Source organism: Hesperophylax consimilis, chromosome 15 (assembly GCF_061612785.1).
Source record: "Hesperophylax consimilis isolate HC1 chromosome 15, BYU_Hcon_1.0, whole genome shotgun sequence".
Lineage (NCBI taxonomy): Eukaryota > Metazoa > Arthropoda > Insecta > Trichoptera > Limnephilidae > Hesperophylax > Hesperophylax consimilis.
The window spans coordinates 20,213,567-20,232,174 of record NC_142850.1 but is presented as its reverse complement, the minus strand read 5'-3'; the positions used below and the strand labels follow the sequence as shown (position 1 = coordinate 20,232,174).

Here is an 18,608-nt window from a genome sequence, read left to right as displayed (position 1 = left end):
GAAAATTTGCTATAAATTCGTTATTTACCCAAAATGATTTTTTTAATTGATTCACCATTGATTTAAAAATATTGACCGATTGACTGATATGCGGAACTTTATAACTTTTTTAATAACTTGAATATAGTCGTTACAGGAGAATTTTGTTAAAAATATTGTCCGATTGACTGATATGCGGAATTTTATAACTTTATTAATAACTTGAATATAGTCGTTACAGGAGAATTTGTTAAAAATATTGACCGATTGACTGATAGCGGAATTTTATAACTTTATTAATAACTTGAATATAGTCGTTACAGGAGAATTTGTTAAAAATATTGACCGATTGACTGATATGCGGAATTTTATAACTTTATTAATAACTTGAATATAGTCGTTACAGGAGAATTTGTTAAAAATATTGACCGATTGACTGACATGCGGAATTTTATAACTTTATTAATAACTTGAATATAGTCGTTACAGGAGAATTTGTTAAGTTAGTAAGTCACAAATGCGAATTGGATATCAGAATTTAGCGTCACAAATTATCAGTTGCGTAAGGCCCTTGGCAGAAGACTTAAGGCGAAGCTTAATGCGAAATCACTATTTTGATTAATCTTTATAACGAATTGGTGAACATTATGAATTCCAAAAATTATGCTTTAGATAAACTGAAGGTTATACTATCGCTTCGCTTGGGTAGAATACAAATAAGAAAATAAATAACTCAATAAAAAATATAAATATAAATTCCTAAACAAATATTTTTTTCAATAGAAATGTATGAACGCGTCATGGAAACAATTAAAAAAAAATACTATATTATAGCTAAGGTTATCTGTGACAGTTTCACTTGATTAACTTTTTTGCTTTCTTATCAAATTATTTACAAAATAAACAAAAACCAGTTTTTTGCTTGAAATCGAACGTTTCTAGACTCCGTTTGTCAAGCGATTTTAATGCCTATTATCTACAATATAAGGTATACCAAGAATATACACATTTTTGGCTTGTAGCTTCCTCTTAACGGCTTCTAGCGTCTTCAACTATTGGCAGCGTAGTTCTTGCGCTACCATGAATTTTAGCGCATTACCATGAGCGCCGAGTAATTCAATACGTACATGACATTTACGTGTTGATTTTCGAAGGCACAATGAGGGAAAATTTATAAATAAAGAAATGCATGTATTTATTTTGATTTTACTCGATCCCGGTTGATTAGGTATTTTACGATATTTTATTACTTTCCTACTCCGGCCCTCTTCAAAACACAGTCCCATAGAAATTCGTTAACTGCGATTTTTATAATGACCGCACCGAGAGCTGGCATGTGCGGTTGTGCAGTGAGCAGTACTGCATTATTTGTAGCCTGCACCAGTTCAAAGGCTAAACCAACAGGTGTATCCGTCTCGTTCTTGCTCTACATGTGCCCCACGAGTAAGAGAAGGTGCTAGACGTAGACTGAAATCGCGTCTAAGGAATGCTCCAGAAATTTCATGTTCCGCAATATGTGCTCCTAATATTGAATCCGGGTTAAATAATATAAGTGATCGAAAACCAATGTGATATATGTTTATTTTCTTTCTCCTTGTGCCTATTACTATGGGTTAGTTGAAAGGTTGATTGAATAGTTCTTAAACTTTAAATCATTTAATTATCTTGTCTTCTTTCTTTTGCAATTTTTAAAATTTATATTTAACATTTGTTGAAAAGAAGTGACCTTACTGAGGTATCTCGTTCTAAGGTCACATTGTACAAATTAAGATAGATGTCCTGGTGTTTCCTACTCCGGTTGTTAGATTATTTTACAATCATGATGGATGTGGTATTTCTTACTCCTGTTGTTAGATTATTTTACAATCAAGGTAGATGTCCTGGTATTTCCTACTCCGATTGTTAGATTATTTTACAAGCATGATAGATGTGGTATTTCTTACTCTTGTTGTTAGATTATTTTACAATCAAGGTCGATGTCCTGGTATTTCCTACTCCGTTTATTAGATTATTTTACAATCATGATAGATGTGATATTTCTTACTCCTGTTGTTAGATTATTTACAATCAAGGTAGATGTCCTGGTATTTCCTACTCCGTTCATTAGATTATTTTACAATCATGATAGATGTGGTATTTATAGATTGGTGTGGTAGTAGGAGATTTTCAAACATTGTTGGGTTATTCGTAACCCGGGAATGTTTGTCTTTCTTTTTAAAAAAAAAAAAAAAAATTCTTACTCCTGTTGTTATATTATTTTACAATCAAGGTAGATGTCCTGGTATTTCCTACTCCAGTCAGTGAGTTTCTTATGTGATATTTATTTAACTTATATTTAATCCAAAGGTTGAATAACAATGGGAAGAGAGTTCTTATTCATCTGTTTATAAGACAGTATAACACCTCACGATATTCTGAACTTAATTGCAGCTAAATCAAACTCTATTACCATCCAGAGTGCGAACATTTACTTGGAGGCTCTATGGTTCCAAATTATAATTCAACATATATATTATTTAATCTGCAGCCTAGTGATAAATTGGTACATATTTTTAGTGCTAGGTTCACAAACTGCGATGTATCAATAGTTCTAAAATATGTACTGACAGAAATTTGGAATACAATATACTTTATATTTTAATCACTGCCTAATAATGTGAAATAATGTACCTCTATGAATATGGTTAAATATATTTTATGATTAAAACAATGTCTAGCTGAAAGAAAGGCATTGGTAATTTATTATGATTTTTACGCCCAACTGGGCTTTTACACGTTTCTTCTTTTTTTAAACACAAATAAGATCTATATAAGCAAAATTCCACCATGCAAGATGGAAAAATAGTAGTTTGGAAATTCTTCATTTCAAGCACCCGCTAAACTCCCAAAGCAGTTTGTCAGCAATAGTACAAATAAATAAATTAAATAAGTCGAAGCAAATCTAGGTAAATTGTTTAACTAGATTTGTTGTTCTACCCACTGATTTAAATTCTACTTAGACTTGTTTATATTTAGTAAATTGAACGAAATGTATAAAAGAGTAATGATAGAAATTGTGTGGATTAAAAATTATAAAAAAACATAAATACTTAAATAATCAAGACAAGCCATATGTTTGGCTAAGGATCCTCAAGTATCTGTATCGTTCTAAATTTAAAAATAAATCTTTCCAAGTATGAAACATGATATTATTTATTACAATATATAAATTATAAATATCAAATCTTGGCTTAAGGAAATATCGGAAGAAGAACTAGCTAATATATTTAAAACATCATCTTAGTCGCTGAAAACGTATACTAACATATATAGTCCCCCTCAGCACAGGATCTCCTAGTGAGGAGGACTTCAATGATCTGTTTTAATTTTATATATATATATTTTATTTCATGTGCCCTACAAAAATGGACCTAATTATTTAAAAAAAGTAACTAAATAAAAAAAAATAAAAAAATCGGTGTCTGCAATATACTGCAGTTTTGAAAGTAGTAGAGTTGAATTCCGATTACGTGTTTTCGTTTTGCGCCCCTGTCGACGCGTAACTGCTGAGAAGACCGTTGCAGCCTCCCTCCTTGCATCTCCGCAGATCTGCTCTCTTGGCTCCCCCCGCCCCGGGCCGGGTGATGCTACTGCCCCCGAGATCGGTTTATAAGCCCCGCTGGTCCATGCACCATCATCAGTTCCTTCAAGTCTGTCTCTGGCATTCAAGTCCGTACGAGAGAAACATAACCAATCATGTTTGTACAGGTTAGCAGTTCAATCAATTCGATACATTGCATCAATCAAATATATCCAACAATATTGTTTAAATAATGGTACATTTTTTTAATCGTTCAACATCATCCCTTTGTAATTCAGAACGATTCTCCATTTTTATTATTCTGTTCCTTTGAAATTTCTATATTGCTTCTTCGTACTAATATAGACAAGTTATCAATAGTGTTTTCGTCGAGTTAAAATTTTAATTCAGTATTTTTTAAACTTTTACATCAACCTCTTGAAATCAACAACATTTCTGCAATACAATTGTGTTTAATCCTTTGAATTTTCCTTATTGTCCCCACGAACTAAACAAAAAATTCAGTTAATCACAACAAACTGTTAACATTCTTTATGCTGAAATTAAATTAAAAACTTCTGTCATTTTCTCTTAAATATTCAAACTTTTGGTTTGGCCATTTGAACTAAACATTAAGGTATATTAACAATTTTATCTTCATCTATTTAGTTCATTACAATGTTTTATTTTCTTTAACTTAAATTTTCGGCACAGTTTCAAAATTCATCGTTCATATCATTTCGAAAATTGAATGTCATTGTATTTTGGGATGGTACCTCGATCCTGTTAATTTTTGGTGTTATCATCTCTGTTTTTAATTTCTTCCTCTTGCTGTTGTTTGACTCATTTTAAACTTTCAATAGGTATTGTGTGTCGCCCTTTTGGCAGTAGTCAACGCGTCGCCGATAGTCTTATCCGACTGGGGACACGGTTCGGCCTCCTCCGTATCCTACTCTCAGCCAATCTACCAGAAGTCTATCGCCCCAGCCTACACCTCCGTGGTGCAGTCTGCCCCAGTCATCCAGAAGTCCTACTACCAGCCCGCCCCTCAGATCGTGCACGCCGCCCCCCAGCTGATCCATGCCGCCCCTCAGATCGTCCACGCTGCCCCTCAATACGTGTCCGCCCCTGTTGTGCATGCTCCAGTCTACCAGAAGCAGGTCATCCAGAAAGTCATCGAGCCCGAACACATTGACCCCAATCCCAAGTACTCCTTCGCCTATGGAGTGTCCGACCCCCACACTGGAGATTCTAAGAACGCCGAAGAGCACTTGGAGAACGGAGTCGTGCACGGAAGCTACAGCCTGGTTGAGCCCGACGGTCACGTGCGCAAGGTGACCTACACCGCTGATCACGTCAACGGATTTAACGCCGTCGTTGAGAGGACCGGAGGAGCCAAGGTCATCGCCGCCGCCCCTGTCACCAAGGTTATCGCCGCCCCCGTCTATGGTGGACACGGCTGGTAAATCCATCCATTTCATCATCCTAAATATTTGATCCTTCGATTCTTGACACTGTTTTAACAAAATGTTCCTTATTTAGGAAGATTTAGCTTATTTCAGTTTATTTACTAGAGATTTTTATTTATTACTTTTACGTTTACCTGTTGGTACTCGGTACGTTTTTTATCACCGTTTTCATCCATCATCATTCATCACGTATCATCCCATGTCATCTTTATTTTACACATTGTATATATCTGACACCAACCGCCAAATCATCTCTTCATTTCACCCTGATCTCATTCAGTTATTTTGTATCTATTTATTTGTATAGTTGATCTCTTTAATGAATCTTTGGATCAAATTTCTTTAGACCTCGCATCACATAAGGATCATCCCATCGAAGTATTGTAATAAAATCGTACCTCTACACTGAAAGCTTTAATCGTATGGAAATGTGTTTTAATTTTATTTATTACGATTGTACATAGTCATAATGTTAATTTGTATTATAATTTTGAATGTGGTTATCAATAACTGCCAAATAAATCATTCATGGATGCAAATTTAAACTTACGTATGATTTCAATCATTATCTTTACCCTTATATTCCTACCCTTTAGCAAATATATTAATGGATACACCGCTACATTAGAAAGTATAATCCATCAAAACAACCCTATTTATTTGCTCCATTTTTACGATCGTTTTTACAGAAGACAATAATTCAAAGTTTCGATGACAAGTATTTTTAAATCTGAAAAATGGAACAGGAGTTAAGATAACAAAATAACAATAGTGTCAAAGACCAATAAGTTTTTTTTTAAATTTACCATAGATAATTGAAACAAAATCAAATCCTAAAATATGTTTGGAAACAGTATTAATATTGATAATCCCGACCTAAAAACTTTAAAAACTAAATGATCCGTTTCTACAGATCAAAAACCTTCCTGTTATTCGTGTATGTTTTTCTACTAAATTAATTATATCAAAATTAAAAGTATCTGATTTCAACGACTTCTAGAATATTATTACAACTATTAGCATTAAGCCTAAAATCCCTAAATTATTATACAAATCTCTGATTAGAAGTCAGTTAGAATATAATTCACGCTTTTGGTTTTTAAACTCCCTTACAGGTCAGAAAAATTCTAAATATTTTTTTACGTTTTATTAATTTCAAATTGGTATTCCTTTACATTTATTTATTTATTTATTAATTAACGCCCTTTTTCGGGGCTTTTACGTATGGAATATTAAGAAATATACATTATTTATTGTACATAACTGAATTGCTTCATTAACAACATTTTATATTTGTTTAAAGATAAATTCAATATGTTCACTGACTTGGTATAATTGTTTCCCTCCATTAGTATTCTGGGCAAAGAGGAATACATTTGGTAGTTAGTCCCAGAATTTCTGCACTGAAATAAATCATGACTTCTAGTATTACGCAGTGGAATCCAGAAGCTTATCAATTCTAGCAATACCGGACTATCAACTAAATCATTTAAAATTTTATATAGAAATACCAAGTCTGTGAAAATTCTTCTGTCTGACAATTTGAGCATATTCATATAATTTCACAGAGTGTTGTAGTTCAGCATAATTGCTGGAATACCCATTTTAAAATTTATAAAACGTAAAAAGTATTCTCATAAAAGCTTCTTAAAGCTTATTTTATCACCTTTCAAAAACCGTTTTTTTTTCGAATACGTTCAAAAGTATTCAATTTATTTTGATTTTATTGCAAAGCGGAAATACACAAAAATTCTCCGACCTTCTAACAGTGTCTATAAATATGACGGTCAGTATGCCAGAGACCTGAGGGGTTAATACATAAATAAAATAAAAATTTTCATTACGTGTTTCGTGCACGTGTGTTGGAACTTCTTATATTTTTAAATTGTGCGTATAAACATACCTTTATATATTTCCGTTGAGATCCGTCGCACAATGGAATCAAAATACCACACGAAGCAACAAACAAGTGTCGACGCATTTCCAAGCTAGAATAAATATTGTTTATGATTCATGACTGTTAAAGCAATAAAATCGTCACATAATACTTCAAATAAAACCACAAGTCACACAATTTTACGCACATGACCCGCAACTCCCTTTTGTACATTAGCTCCACACAGGAGGCCCTGAGGAAAAAAAATCCCTCAGGGCTTAGTGATGGAATGAATCCATTCCTCCCACTGAAGAGCAAGGCGATGGGTTGAGAGAGAGAGTCCGGATGGAGAGGTTAAAAGGTCCCCCTTAACCAGTCTCTCCCGATCTGAACCGCCACGCAGTAGGTGGCCAATCGCATCCGTCGCCAAAACCTATACTATTGTAAATGGTGTCGCACAACTGACGTAGCGTAACAGAATAAAATTAAGGACATTCACAATTGATTCAATAAAATTAAAATTGTATTGTTTTATGTAACCCTAAAGCTTAAATTTGATTTGTTACATTCACTAGACTGCATTTACAGCAAACTGAAAATTCTGGAATATTTTTTTAATATAAAATTCAAGAAAATTCTTGACGAGTCAGAGAGTCAGTTTTATGGAACCAAAAATAATGTTCTATGTTTACCAAAATATTTAATGTACTTATCGACAAGGAAATCAATTTATGATTCATTTACTTATGAATAAAATATACAAAGTTTTTACAAAATATTTTTTTTATACCTTTGATGTTTCTTTTTTGTTACAAAAGTGACGGAAAATCACTGCTGTCAACATTTAAAAATAATTTAGACCTGACCCTAATATCGTTTATAATATCTTCAATAGCTTATTGTTTAGATCGCTTATGAGATGCTTATCACTGACCAATGACACACAATATTACTTTATTTCGTGTGGTAAAAATATGTTGGTTTACGGAAGTAAACCTGGTGCCAAGTGTCATGACACAAATTGTAATAAATTATTAAATTGAAGTATTCTATTCATTCCATTGCTCTTGTTTATACCCTGCCCTAGATAATAAACCTTCGTCGAATCTTCTACGGTAATACACGATTTTTCTATTTATTTTGCAGTTAAATTATTTCAATAATAATATGAAAATTTCCTTATACATAGATGTACCTGCATAGATTGCGTGTAATGTTATGTTGAAGCAAGAATGATGTGTACTGTAAATTATTGAAATATTGTGGTCTTTTTTTGCGTAATTTTAGGTTAATACCTTGAAGATAATCCTCACAGGCCCTGGCGGCTTTTCTAAGAAGGTCATTTGGGAAATGACCCTTCCAAAAATATGCAGCAATAGCATTAATATATAAAAAAAGGATTTAACAAAATACCCGATTATTAATATAGTTACGGATAATATAGTTATAGATTCGTACTTTTTTTCAATTCGTTCCATTGCCATCTAGGGTCCAAATGAGAAGCTATTGCATGTCCTAGCGTGGGTCACTTTAAATTTTGTCCCAAACCAATCTCCTCTCTTTCTCTTTGCTATAGAGATAAAGGAGGTAAACACAATCATGTCTGACGTATGCTTAGTATCATACAAAATTTATTTTTAAGGTGTTTTCGGACATGACCGCGGTGAGATAGAGATACCTACGACCTAGGATTATTAGGGTATTAGAGGGAGATGTCAGTCGAAAGTTTTTTTGTGTAATAAACGATAGCCATCTTGAACTTGTATATTAGTTAAATTATGTTAATTATATCATTGTTGTCTTAATTTGCATGGAATAAAACTACCAATTGGCGATCCCTTAATGAGTTTTATAACTCATGGGAGTACAACATCGTTTGTTGTATGTTTAAAAAAAAAAAAGTCAAATTCTGTGAATATCGTATTGAAAGAAATCGCGAACAATTCATTGAATCATGACCAACGTATTCAAATAAAATGACAATTAGTTTATATTACAAGAGAGAAAAATAATGAGGTTTAAAAAGGATATTTTAAAACGAAAAAGCGGAGATAAGATTGCCTTAACGGCTTCATAAATACAGGAGATTTTTCAAGTTGGATGAATCGCATGTCAAAAACATAGCGTCAAAAATTATCAGTTGCATAAGGCCCTTGGCAGAAGACTTAACTGCTTCTGGCGTCTTTCACTATTGGCAGCGTGGTTGTTGCGCTACTATGATTTTTTGCGCATTACCATGAGCGCCGAGTAATTAAATACGTTTATGGCATTTACGTGTTGATTTTCGTCGGCACAGTTGGGGAATTTTTATAAATAGATAAATTCATGCATTTTTTTTATATTTGTCTTAATTCCATGTTAGATATTTTATTACTTTCCTATTCCGGCCCTCTTCAAAACACCTTCCCATGGAAATTCGTTAACCGCAATTTTTATAATGACCGCACTGAGTGCTCGCATTTGCGGTTGTGCGGTACTGCATTATTTGTAGCATGCACTAGTTCAAAGGCTAAACAAGCATGAGTATTCGTCTCGTTCTGGGCCACATGAGCCCCACAAGTAAGAGAAGGTGCGAGTCGTGGTAGAACATCGCGTCAAATGAATGCTCCAGAATTTTCGTATTCCGCAATATGCGCTCCTAATAATAAATCCGCATTGAATATAAGGAATCGAAAACCAGTGTGATTCATTTTTATTTTGTTTCTCCTTAGTCGATTATCATGGGATAGTTGTCAGGTTGACCGAAGAGATATTAAACTTCAAAGCATTTAACTTTCTTCTCTTCTTTTCTTTATATTTATTATTTTTTCCTACAGGCTCGTTACCTGTTGTCAATGTTGTTATTCGGTATTGAACTCATCTGGTTAAAAGCATTATTTAATTAATTCACCCTCAACTCGTGCAAAGAAAATTTGATTACTATTTTAGTTATGGGCCCTAAGCTTTTGGGAGTTTAACGATTAAAAAAATATATATATTTTATTTTTTATTTATTTATTCAAAAAACAGTTTTTACATAAAAAACATACTCTGCATATCTCACTAGGGCATTCCTGTATCAAGGTGTGCAGCTTTACAATAATATCATTTAAAAAAAATACATATATGTAAACTTAAAATAATAAAAATAAAAAAACTTAAATATTGGTTTCCATTTTTTTACGTATGGATTACAAAATAAATAAAATTTCTTTCATAAATGAACTTTCAGTATCGAAGTGGAAAGAGTCCACATCTTTCTAAATCGTAACGTTTATTGATATACCTATAGGTTATTTTGTAACTTATGTCTTTCCATTAATTCTTCTGCCTCATTTCCTTCACTGCCACATTACATTTATAGGCAATGTGCTGTGTCTGGCTGAGAAGCTATATGTTTTGCCTAGCTGGACCATCTGTATCTAAATTTCACAATCAATGTTTACAAGTATGAAACATAATATTATTTGTTATAATTTATCAATCGGTGTAATTTAGACTGCAATATTCTGCAGTTTTGGAAGTAGTAGAGTTGAATTCAGAGTACGTGTTTTCGTTTTGCGCCCCTGTCGACGCGTAACTGCTGAGAAGACCGTTGCAGCCTCCCTCCTTGCATCTCCACAGATCTGCTCTCTTGGCTCCCCCCGCCCCGGGCCGGGTGATGCTACTGCCCCCGAGATCGGTTTATAAGCCCCGCTGGTCCATGCACCATCATCAGTTCCTTCAAGTCTGTCTCAGGCATTCAAGTTCGTACGAGAGAAACATAACCAATCATGTTTGTACAGGTTAGCAACCCTCAAATCAATACGATACATTGCATCAATCATATCATTCAATGTCCAACAATATTTTTTAAATAGTGGTACATTTAAAAAAATCTTTCTAAATGAATAAACCAACCCTTTGTAATTCAGAAAAATTCTCTATTTTTATTATTCTGTTATGATTCCTTTGAAATTTCTATAAATTAGAAATTCTTTTAACAAAAATGCTGCCGTACCTAAAATATATCCAACCGTACTTTTTTTAAAATAGAGAATAATTTTGTGCTTCTCTGCTTTAACTTAATTTCATTTTTAATTATTTAATCTCTTTTTATTTATTTTATTTATGTTACTCTATGTAAATATTATTTGTACTTATCTCATCTATGGGATGTGTGGGATTGCACTAACCTCCCCACATCCTGGAATAAAGAATTTATTTTATTTATTTATTTTAAATTTTAGTTACCCTTTGAGTTAAACTTTCAATACCGTTTTTTTGTCTTTTATTTCATCCCTTGAAACTAACAAAATTTCTGCAACTTATTTTTTTTTGATTATTTTTAATTTTCTCTATTTTTCTCTCGAACTAAAATATAAATTCTGATAACAGTTAATCTCAACAAATTGCTAAGATTTTTCGTGGTGAAATTCAATAAAAAAATAACTTTCTTTCAGTTGTTTTATCTAAAACCCTTAAAACTTTTCTTCTGCCCATTTGAACGAAACATTCGAGAATTTGGACAGCTTAATCCAATTGTTCAGTTTCTTCAGAGTATTTTTGTTTTCTTTCGTATCTATACATTTTCGCAACAGAAGTTACAAAATTCGTCCTTCATCATTCATGTCATTTCGAATATTGAATGTAACTACATTTTGGAATGGTACCTCGATCCTTTTTTATTTTTGTGTTATAATTTATTTCTCTTGTTGTTGTTTGACTAATTTTAAACATTCAATAGGTATTGTGTGTCGCCCTTTTGGCTGTAGTCCACGCGTCGCCGGTAGCCATATCCGACTGGGGACACGGTTCGGCCTCCTCCGTATCCTACTCTCAGCCAATCTACCAGAAGTCCATCGCCCCCGCCTACCCCTCCGTTGTGCAGTCCGCCCCCGTCATCCAGAAGTCCTACTACCAGCCCGCCCCTCAGATCGTGCACGCCGCCCCCCAGCTGATCCATGCCGCCCCTCAGATCGTCCACGCCGCCCCTCAATACGTGTCCGCCCCTGTTGTGCATGCTCCAGTCTACCAGAAGCAGGTCATCCAGAAAGTCATCGAGCCCGAACAGATTGACCCCAATCCTAAGTACTCCTTCGCCTATGGAGTGTCCGACCCCCACACCGGAGATTCTAAGAACGCCGAGGAGCATTTGGAGGACGGAGTCGTGCACGGAAGCTACAGCCTGGTTGAGCCCGACGGTCACGTGCGCAAGGTGACCTACACCGCTGATCACGTCAACGGATTTAACGCCGTCGTTGAGAGGACCGGAGGAGCCAAGGTCATCGCCGCCGCCCCTGTCACCAAGGTTATCGCCGCCCCCGTCTATGGTGGACACGGCTGGTAAATCCACCGATTTCATCACCCTAAAGATTTGATTCTTGACACTGTTATAACAAAATCTTCCTTATTTAGGAATATTTTGCTTATTTCAGTTTATTTACCAGAGATTTTTATTTATTCCTTTTACGTCTACCCGCCGGTACTCGGTACGCTTTTTTTATCACCATTATCATTCATCACGTATCATCCCACGTCATCTTTATTTTGCACATTGTATATATCAGAAACCAAGCGCCAACACCGAATCTTCTCTTCATTTCACCCTGATGTAATTCAGTTATTTTGTATCTATTTATTTGTATAGTTGATCTCTTCAATGAATCTTTGGATCAAATTTCATTTAGACCTCGCATCACATAAGGATCATCCCATCGACGTTTTGTAATAAAATCGTACCTTCACACTGAAAGCTTTAATCGTATGGAAATGTGTTTTAATGTTATTTATTACGATTGTACATAGTCATAATGTTAATTTGTATTATAATTTTGAATGTGGTTATCAATAACTGCCAAATAAATCATTCATGGATGCAAATTTAAACTTACGTATGATTTCAATCATTATCTTTACCCTTATATCCCTACCCTTTAGCAAATATATTTATGGATACACCGCTACACTAGAAAGTATAATATAGAAAGTATAATAGTATATAATCCATCAAAACAACCCTATTTATTTGCTCCATTTTTACAGAAGACTTATTCAAAGTTTCTATGACAACAAGTATTTCTAAATCTGAAGGATAGAACATGAGTTAAAATAACAAAACAACATTTTTTTATTAATTCTGAGGATAGATTTTTTCTGTTTTGTACTGCAAAAACAAGAAAAACCAATTACTAAAATATGTTTAGAAACATAATTAAATTGATAATCACAGCATAAAAAGTAAATTCAATTACGTTTAAAGTCATCACGTGTTTCGTGCACATGTGTTGCAACTTCTTATATATTTTTAAATTTATATGTTTTAAATATTCGCAACTTTTCAGTCTTCGTTGGCTATAAATTCATTCCATTTTCCATATATGCAGTCCATAAATTTAGTACAAATATGTTCCACAAATAATATTAAGAATGTGCTCGTTATTTTGTCAACATTTATGTGATTAATATCTTCAATGGCTTATAATTTAGAACTCTAATTAGATGCTTATTACCAATGCCTGGAAACTAGAAGCATGATGTCTTTAGGCACTGATACGAAATCGACGTCTAATTAGAAATTGCCTTAATTGAGTGCAACGTTAAATAAGCAATACATTGCAAGATTTTCTCTCCGCAGGATCGACAGAAGTTGTCAAGCTAATAAAAATTCCTTCGTTTGCTGCAATTCCTACGTTGTATTGCGTAATCTCTAGGGCGTATACTCGCATATGCAGTGACCCAGAGAGGCCATGTGTTGGTATTGAATAACATCTCTCTACACGTTTATGGGATAGCATGTCTGTTGTGTGTAATTCTGAAATATATCTCTCCTAAGATAGCGCTTTATACAACATTTCGCACGTGAATGGAACTAAGTTATAAACTTATCAGAAAAAAAGTCATTTTGAAACGAACCGCTTCTTTATCACACACCTAAGATGGATTAAACATTCAATGAAATTCAAAGCGAATATCGCAACTTATTTCATCTAAAAGCTGTAAACTGATGAAATTACATGGTATCGATTTTGTGTTAGAATTTTTTTTTGATTTGAGTTTTTGTTTTCGAGTAAATCGAGTACAATGTTGTAATTTTTTAGGTTGGATTTGAAAAAAATCGATCGCTAGTGGTTTGATATCAGCAGTTTAATGTTTTAAATGCGTCCTAGTCATCGATGTATTTTTAGTCAATTGTCCTAGTTGCCGAAAAAAATTTTTTTTTTTGTTTAATGAAGAAACTCAGATAAAAAATCTTTTATATTTTGGGTACTCTGTACGATGCAGATTCACCAGTTTCTCGTTTGCACTACGGGAACATTAACCTTACATCAGAGCGTTTCAGTTATACCCAAATTATAAAGTTTTTTTGTCTTTTTCTCACTATAGTACAATTTTTGATCCTCTCGGTATTTCTATTTTGATCATTCTTCACATTTTTTTCCACAAATCTGAAACTAAAGACATTTCGCGAAAAAAAATAAACAGGAACAAGAAAGAGTGAACGTGAAATTCATTTATTTTTATTGTATTGAGTTTTTATCATTTCTGCGAGAGATTTATCCAGAAAATTCAAATAATATTAATTTCACTCTGCAGTTTGTGAATTAGTTGCTAATTGCTAACCTGTCCACCTTTTCTCTCGAATGTTATTCTGAATATATTTCCTGGTCTGTATTATTATAAATATATATATAATATATATATAGTTAATTTGTTACAGATATTTTTTTAAATGACGTTCGCTCTTTAATAGTCCAAGCGATGACCGTAAAAATCCCATCCCATAGGCCACATAAACCAAATTAGTACTGTGCTTTAACCCCAAATAAGATTAAGTTAAAAAAACGCATCCAGATTTCGGCCCGGGAGGAGTCCTGGAAAGCGACGACTTCCGGTGTCATTTTTGTGGTGGGTGGGATGAAAATATCCGACGGGCCACATTATCAAAACTAACTGCAAAAGCTGATCGGCCAACTTTTGTGTGGGTATCCTCCAGATGCGGCAAAATATCTCATCGGCCACACGAATGAAATCAATGTCAGAATTTAGATAAAAATTCCCTGTCTACGAATTATGTCGTTCGGCCGAAACTCGGCCGAGGAGAACCTTGTGGTCTACGCGATTATTCGAGCGAAAAATACCTTTCTTCTAGCGACACTTTCCAGGACTCCTCCCGGGCCGAAATCTGGATGAATCTTATTTGGGGTTAAAGCCCAGTACTAATTTGGTTCATGTGGCCTATGGGATGGGATTTTTACGGTCATCGCTTGAACTATAAAAAATCCTAATTAATAATATCTGAACACATACACCAAATTATGATGTATTGGAATGCCATATAAATGTCACTTTTTCTTATTTGACTTATTTTTAATTTAACTTGTTTATAAATAAACTAGCTTACGTGTTCCCGGGTTTGCTGGGGGGTTATTCTTAGGAGATAAATACCATCGCGGACTTTTCAGACCTTTTCAAGATATAAAATTCCGTAATATATTATTTATATGTATCTCAGAAAGTTTAGCCAGTGTTAGCAATGTAAGCGCCCGAATATATTTTTCGTTTGACTTGATCACAAAACATCGTCTTTTCTCTACTTTATACAAACGTAATGTGCGTGTTTTTTTTATGTATTTTTTTTAATTTATTTTTTATTTTTATATTTACTCCACACAGGAGGCCCTGAAGAAAATAATTTCCCTCAGGGCCTATGTCATCTTTGGGGATGCTGTGTGGAGGGTCTTTTTGTGGAGAGGAAGGAGTGAACATGGGTCTTGAAGAGTCCCATGTTGTAGGAGGGAGGAAACATAGAGGCCGGCAGTTCGTTCCACAGCCGAGCTGTTGAACTTAAAAACGAATCATAGAAGCGACCCGTTCTCATGTGACAAGTGTCAACTGTGTACAAATGTTGGGCGCGCGTTTGGCGTGTAACCCGACTACGCACCGGTGCCGAAGGGATCAATGACGCTAGTTCCTCAGAGCATCTTCCATTGTAATACCGATAGAACAAGGACAGCATACCTACCTGACGCCTGTGCTCTAAAGATTGCAGTCCGTTTGTTAAGATTGGGGAATCTATCAAACGGACCGCCCGTTTCTGCACAGAGTCAAGGGTTTTTTTCAGGTATTTTGGGGCTCCAGACCAGAGATGGCTGCCAAATTCGACAGTAGGGCGCACTTGCGATTTGTACAGGGTGAGCAGTTGTGTACTATTAAAGTATCTGCGGGCCCTGTACAGTACGCCCAGCTTCTGAGAGGCCAACTTTACTCTGGCTTCGATGGAGCCCCCGTACCTGACCTGGTCACTTATAGTTACACCAAGCATATCAATGGAAGGCCTGTTCGGAAGATTGCTTCCGTTGAAGGAGACTAGATTATCATTTGGATCCCTTTTAGACGTAATCAGACAGGATTGGGTCTTTGAAACATTAAATTCGACGAGATTATTTTTACCCCAGGAGGAAATACTCTCGAGATAACCGTCCATTCTCTGCTTCAAAGCCCTCCGAGCCGTTGGAGTTTGTATATATATGTAAACCTTCAGGAAAAAAATCTCCAAATTATAGTGAAAACCCTATCAAAATCCGTTGCGTAGTTTCGAAGAACCAAGCGCACAAACAGACAGACGCGGATGGCGGCTTTGTTTTATACTCTTTAATTAATAATTAATATAGATTTTGATACAAGAAAAACTAAATAAAAATCAGCCAAATATGATGATTTTGTTTCTTATACAGGGTGTCCGGAGGGTTAATTGCACAAACATCGAGAGGTGATTATACATGATTGTAGAAGTAAAAAAGATATTTAACTTTTTTAGATTTGGTTATTTTTCAAGTTGTTTTTTCGAAAGGTAAATTTCGCGAGGCAAATATTTTGAGCCTCACAAATCCTGCAATATTTAATATAATTTCTCATGTTTTTTCATGGATCTGCGCTAGTATAATATATTTTCTGTAATACGATATATTACACGAATTAATTTTTCTATTAACTCCGTTCTTTCGATCATTTTGGTGGGCTATAAAAAATGCTTACTTTGAAAATTATTTTACCTATGAAATTGACATTATTGCTAAAAAAATACTGGCGCTTAAGTCGAGTGGTGAACATTCGTAATAAAAAATAATATAAAAATTGGCTGGATTTCCTTCCCGTCTACATCGTCTATTTTACCCAGCGTGTAGTCTCCGTGTCTAGTGTCCATGTTTTAAGATTTAGTAGTCTCTGTTGTAGTGAGCTATACTTATCTTCCAACGCAAGCATAATATTATATATTTTATAATATATTGCACAACTATTGGTACCGGTGAAAGCGACGCACCGCTAGCGTTGTCTCGTGTTGAATATATTAGCTTTCAGTCGGCTACTGCGTATTTACCGACGGGCTTTGCATAAGTAGTAGATATCTACATACCTTTACATTCAAGACGTCAATCAAATGTTGTTTATTTGTTATTTGAAGACAAACCACTTTTTTGGCCCATTTCCACCTCGGAGGCTTCGTAAACAAGCAAAATTGTCGCATCTGGGGCTCGGAACACCCAAGAGTTATTGTTGAAAAGCCTCTCTATCCTCAACGTGTGACTTTTTGGTGCGGTTTATGGTCCGGCAGTCATTGGGCCTTACTTTTTCGAAAATGAGGCTGGAGCAACAGTTACGGTGAATAGATTGCGCTATCGAGAGATGATTAATGATTTTTTATGGCCGGAATTGGATGGTATTGATCTGGACAACGTTTACTTTCAACAAGACCGCGCTAGGTGCCACACAAGCAACGAAACTATTGATACTTTACGATTGATATTTTACGATTGAATATCAAAATAACACCTCTTATTGGAAAACTCTGTACTATTTAGAGATTTACTGATATTTCGTTGGGAAATGGAGTGCCATCACGTTTTTAACAGGATTTTAATAAATCAGCAGTGTTTATTTTTTTCCGTTAAAATGGGTTATAATATACTTTAAAAATACATTTCTGAAAAATATAGGTATCTATCCAAGACTGCATTTAATGGTTGAAAGTAAAAAAAAAATTATAATATCTAATAAAAAATATAAGTTATCAACACAATTTTCACAAAATTTTATGAATATCCGTGGGAAATTAAGTTTAGATACATTCATCCTAGTTGTCTATTTTTAATAAAATCCGTGAATCTGTGTTATGTCAAGAATTAGAATAACTTATTATGTGTTAAACTTAAACGATTTATTACTCACGACAGAGTTATTTGGTGGTCCATACCCTCTACCTACACTTCTTGGAAAGGTGATGGTTTGTTAATTAATTGCATGTTGATTTATCTAAATTTTATATAATTTGTCGCTATGTTAACTTTGCTATTTAAAATAGTCTAATCACTCGGTTTATTTGATCTGGCGGTAAAACAACGCACAAATCTGCGGTAAAAATCACCATAATTTGCAAACTGTCTAAGATCGAAGGTACTGACTTGATCACGTGTCTGAGATATGATGAATTCGGAATCGTCATCTCATACTGGTGCTCATCTTATTTTTCCAAAACTACTTCATTTTCCAAACGAATCATTAATATACATAAGTCTTCACTTTTGACATAATCTGGAAACAATCAAGCTACTTTCTTGGCTTACGTTACACATGCGTCATTTTATAATGTACACCACATAACTACTTTGGATTGGCATGGTGCCTCGCACGCACTGAATTAAGTTGTATCCTTTACGCATATGATATTTATATCCAACCCGCAAAAGGTCTTATTGAACGTCGATCA

At 34.5% G+C, this 18,608-nt stretch overlaps 2 protein-coding genes across 2 annotated transcripts in view; both read left to right on the top strand.

The window, feature by feature from the left end:
* The window catches only part of LOC149417457 (neurobeachin-like protein 1), a 238,637-nt gene that overhangs the window by 193,698 nt on the left and 26,331 nt on the right, over positions 1-18,608 (top strand). The window lies entirely within an intron of this gene.
* Positions 9,403-12,191, top strand: LOC149417459 (uncharacterized). Its single transcript, XM_089640539.1, has 3 exons — positions 9,403-9,452; positions 10,487-10,589; positions 11,589-12,191. Exons 1-3 carry the CDS (start codon positions 9,403-9,405, stop codon positions 12,189-12,191), a joined length of 756 nt encoding a protein of 251 aa, XP_089496665.1.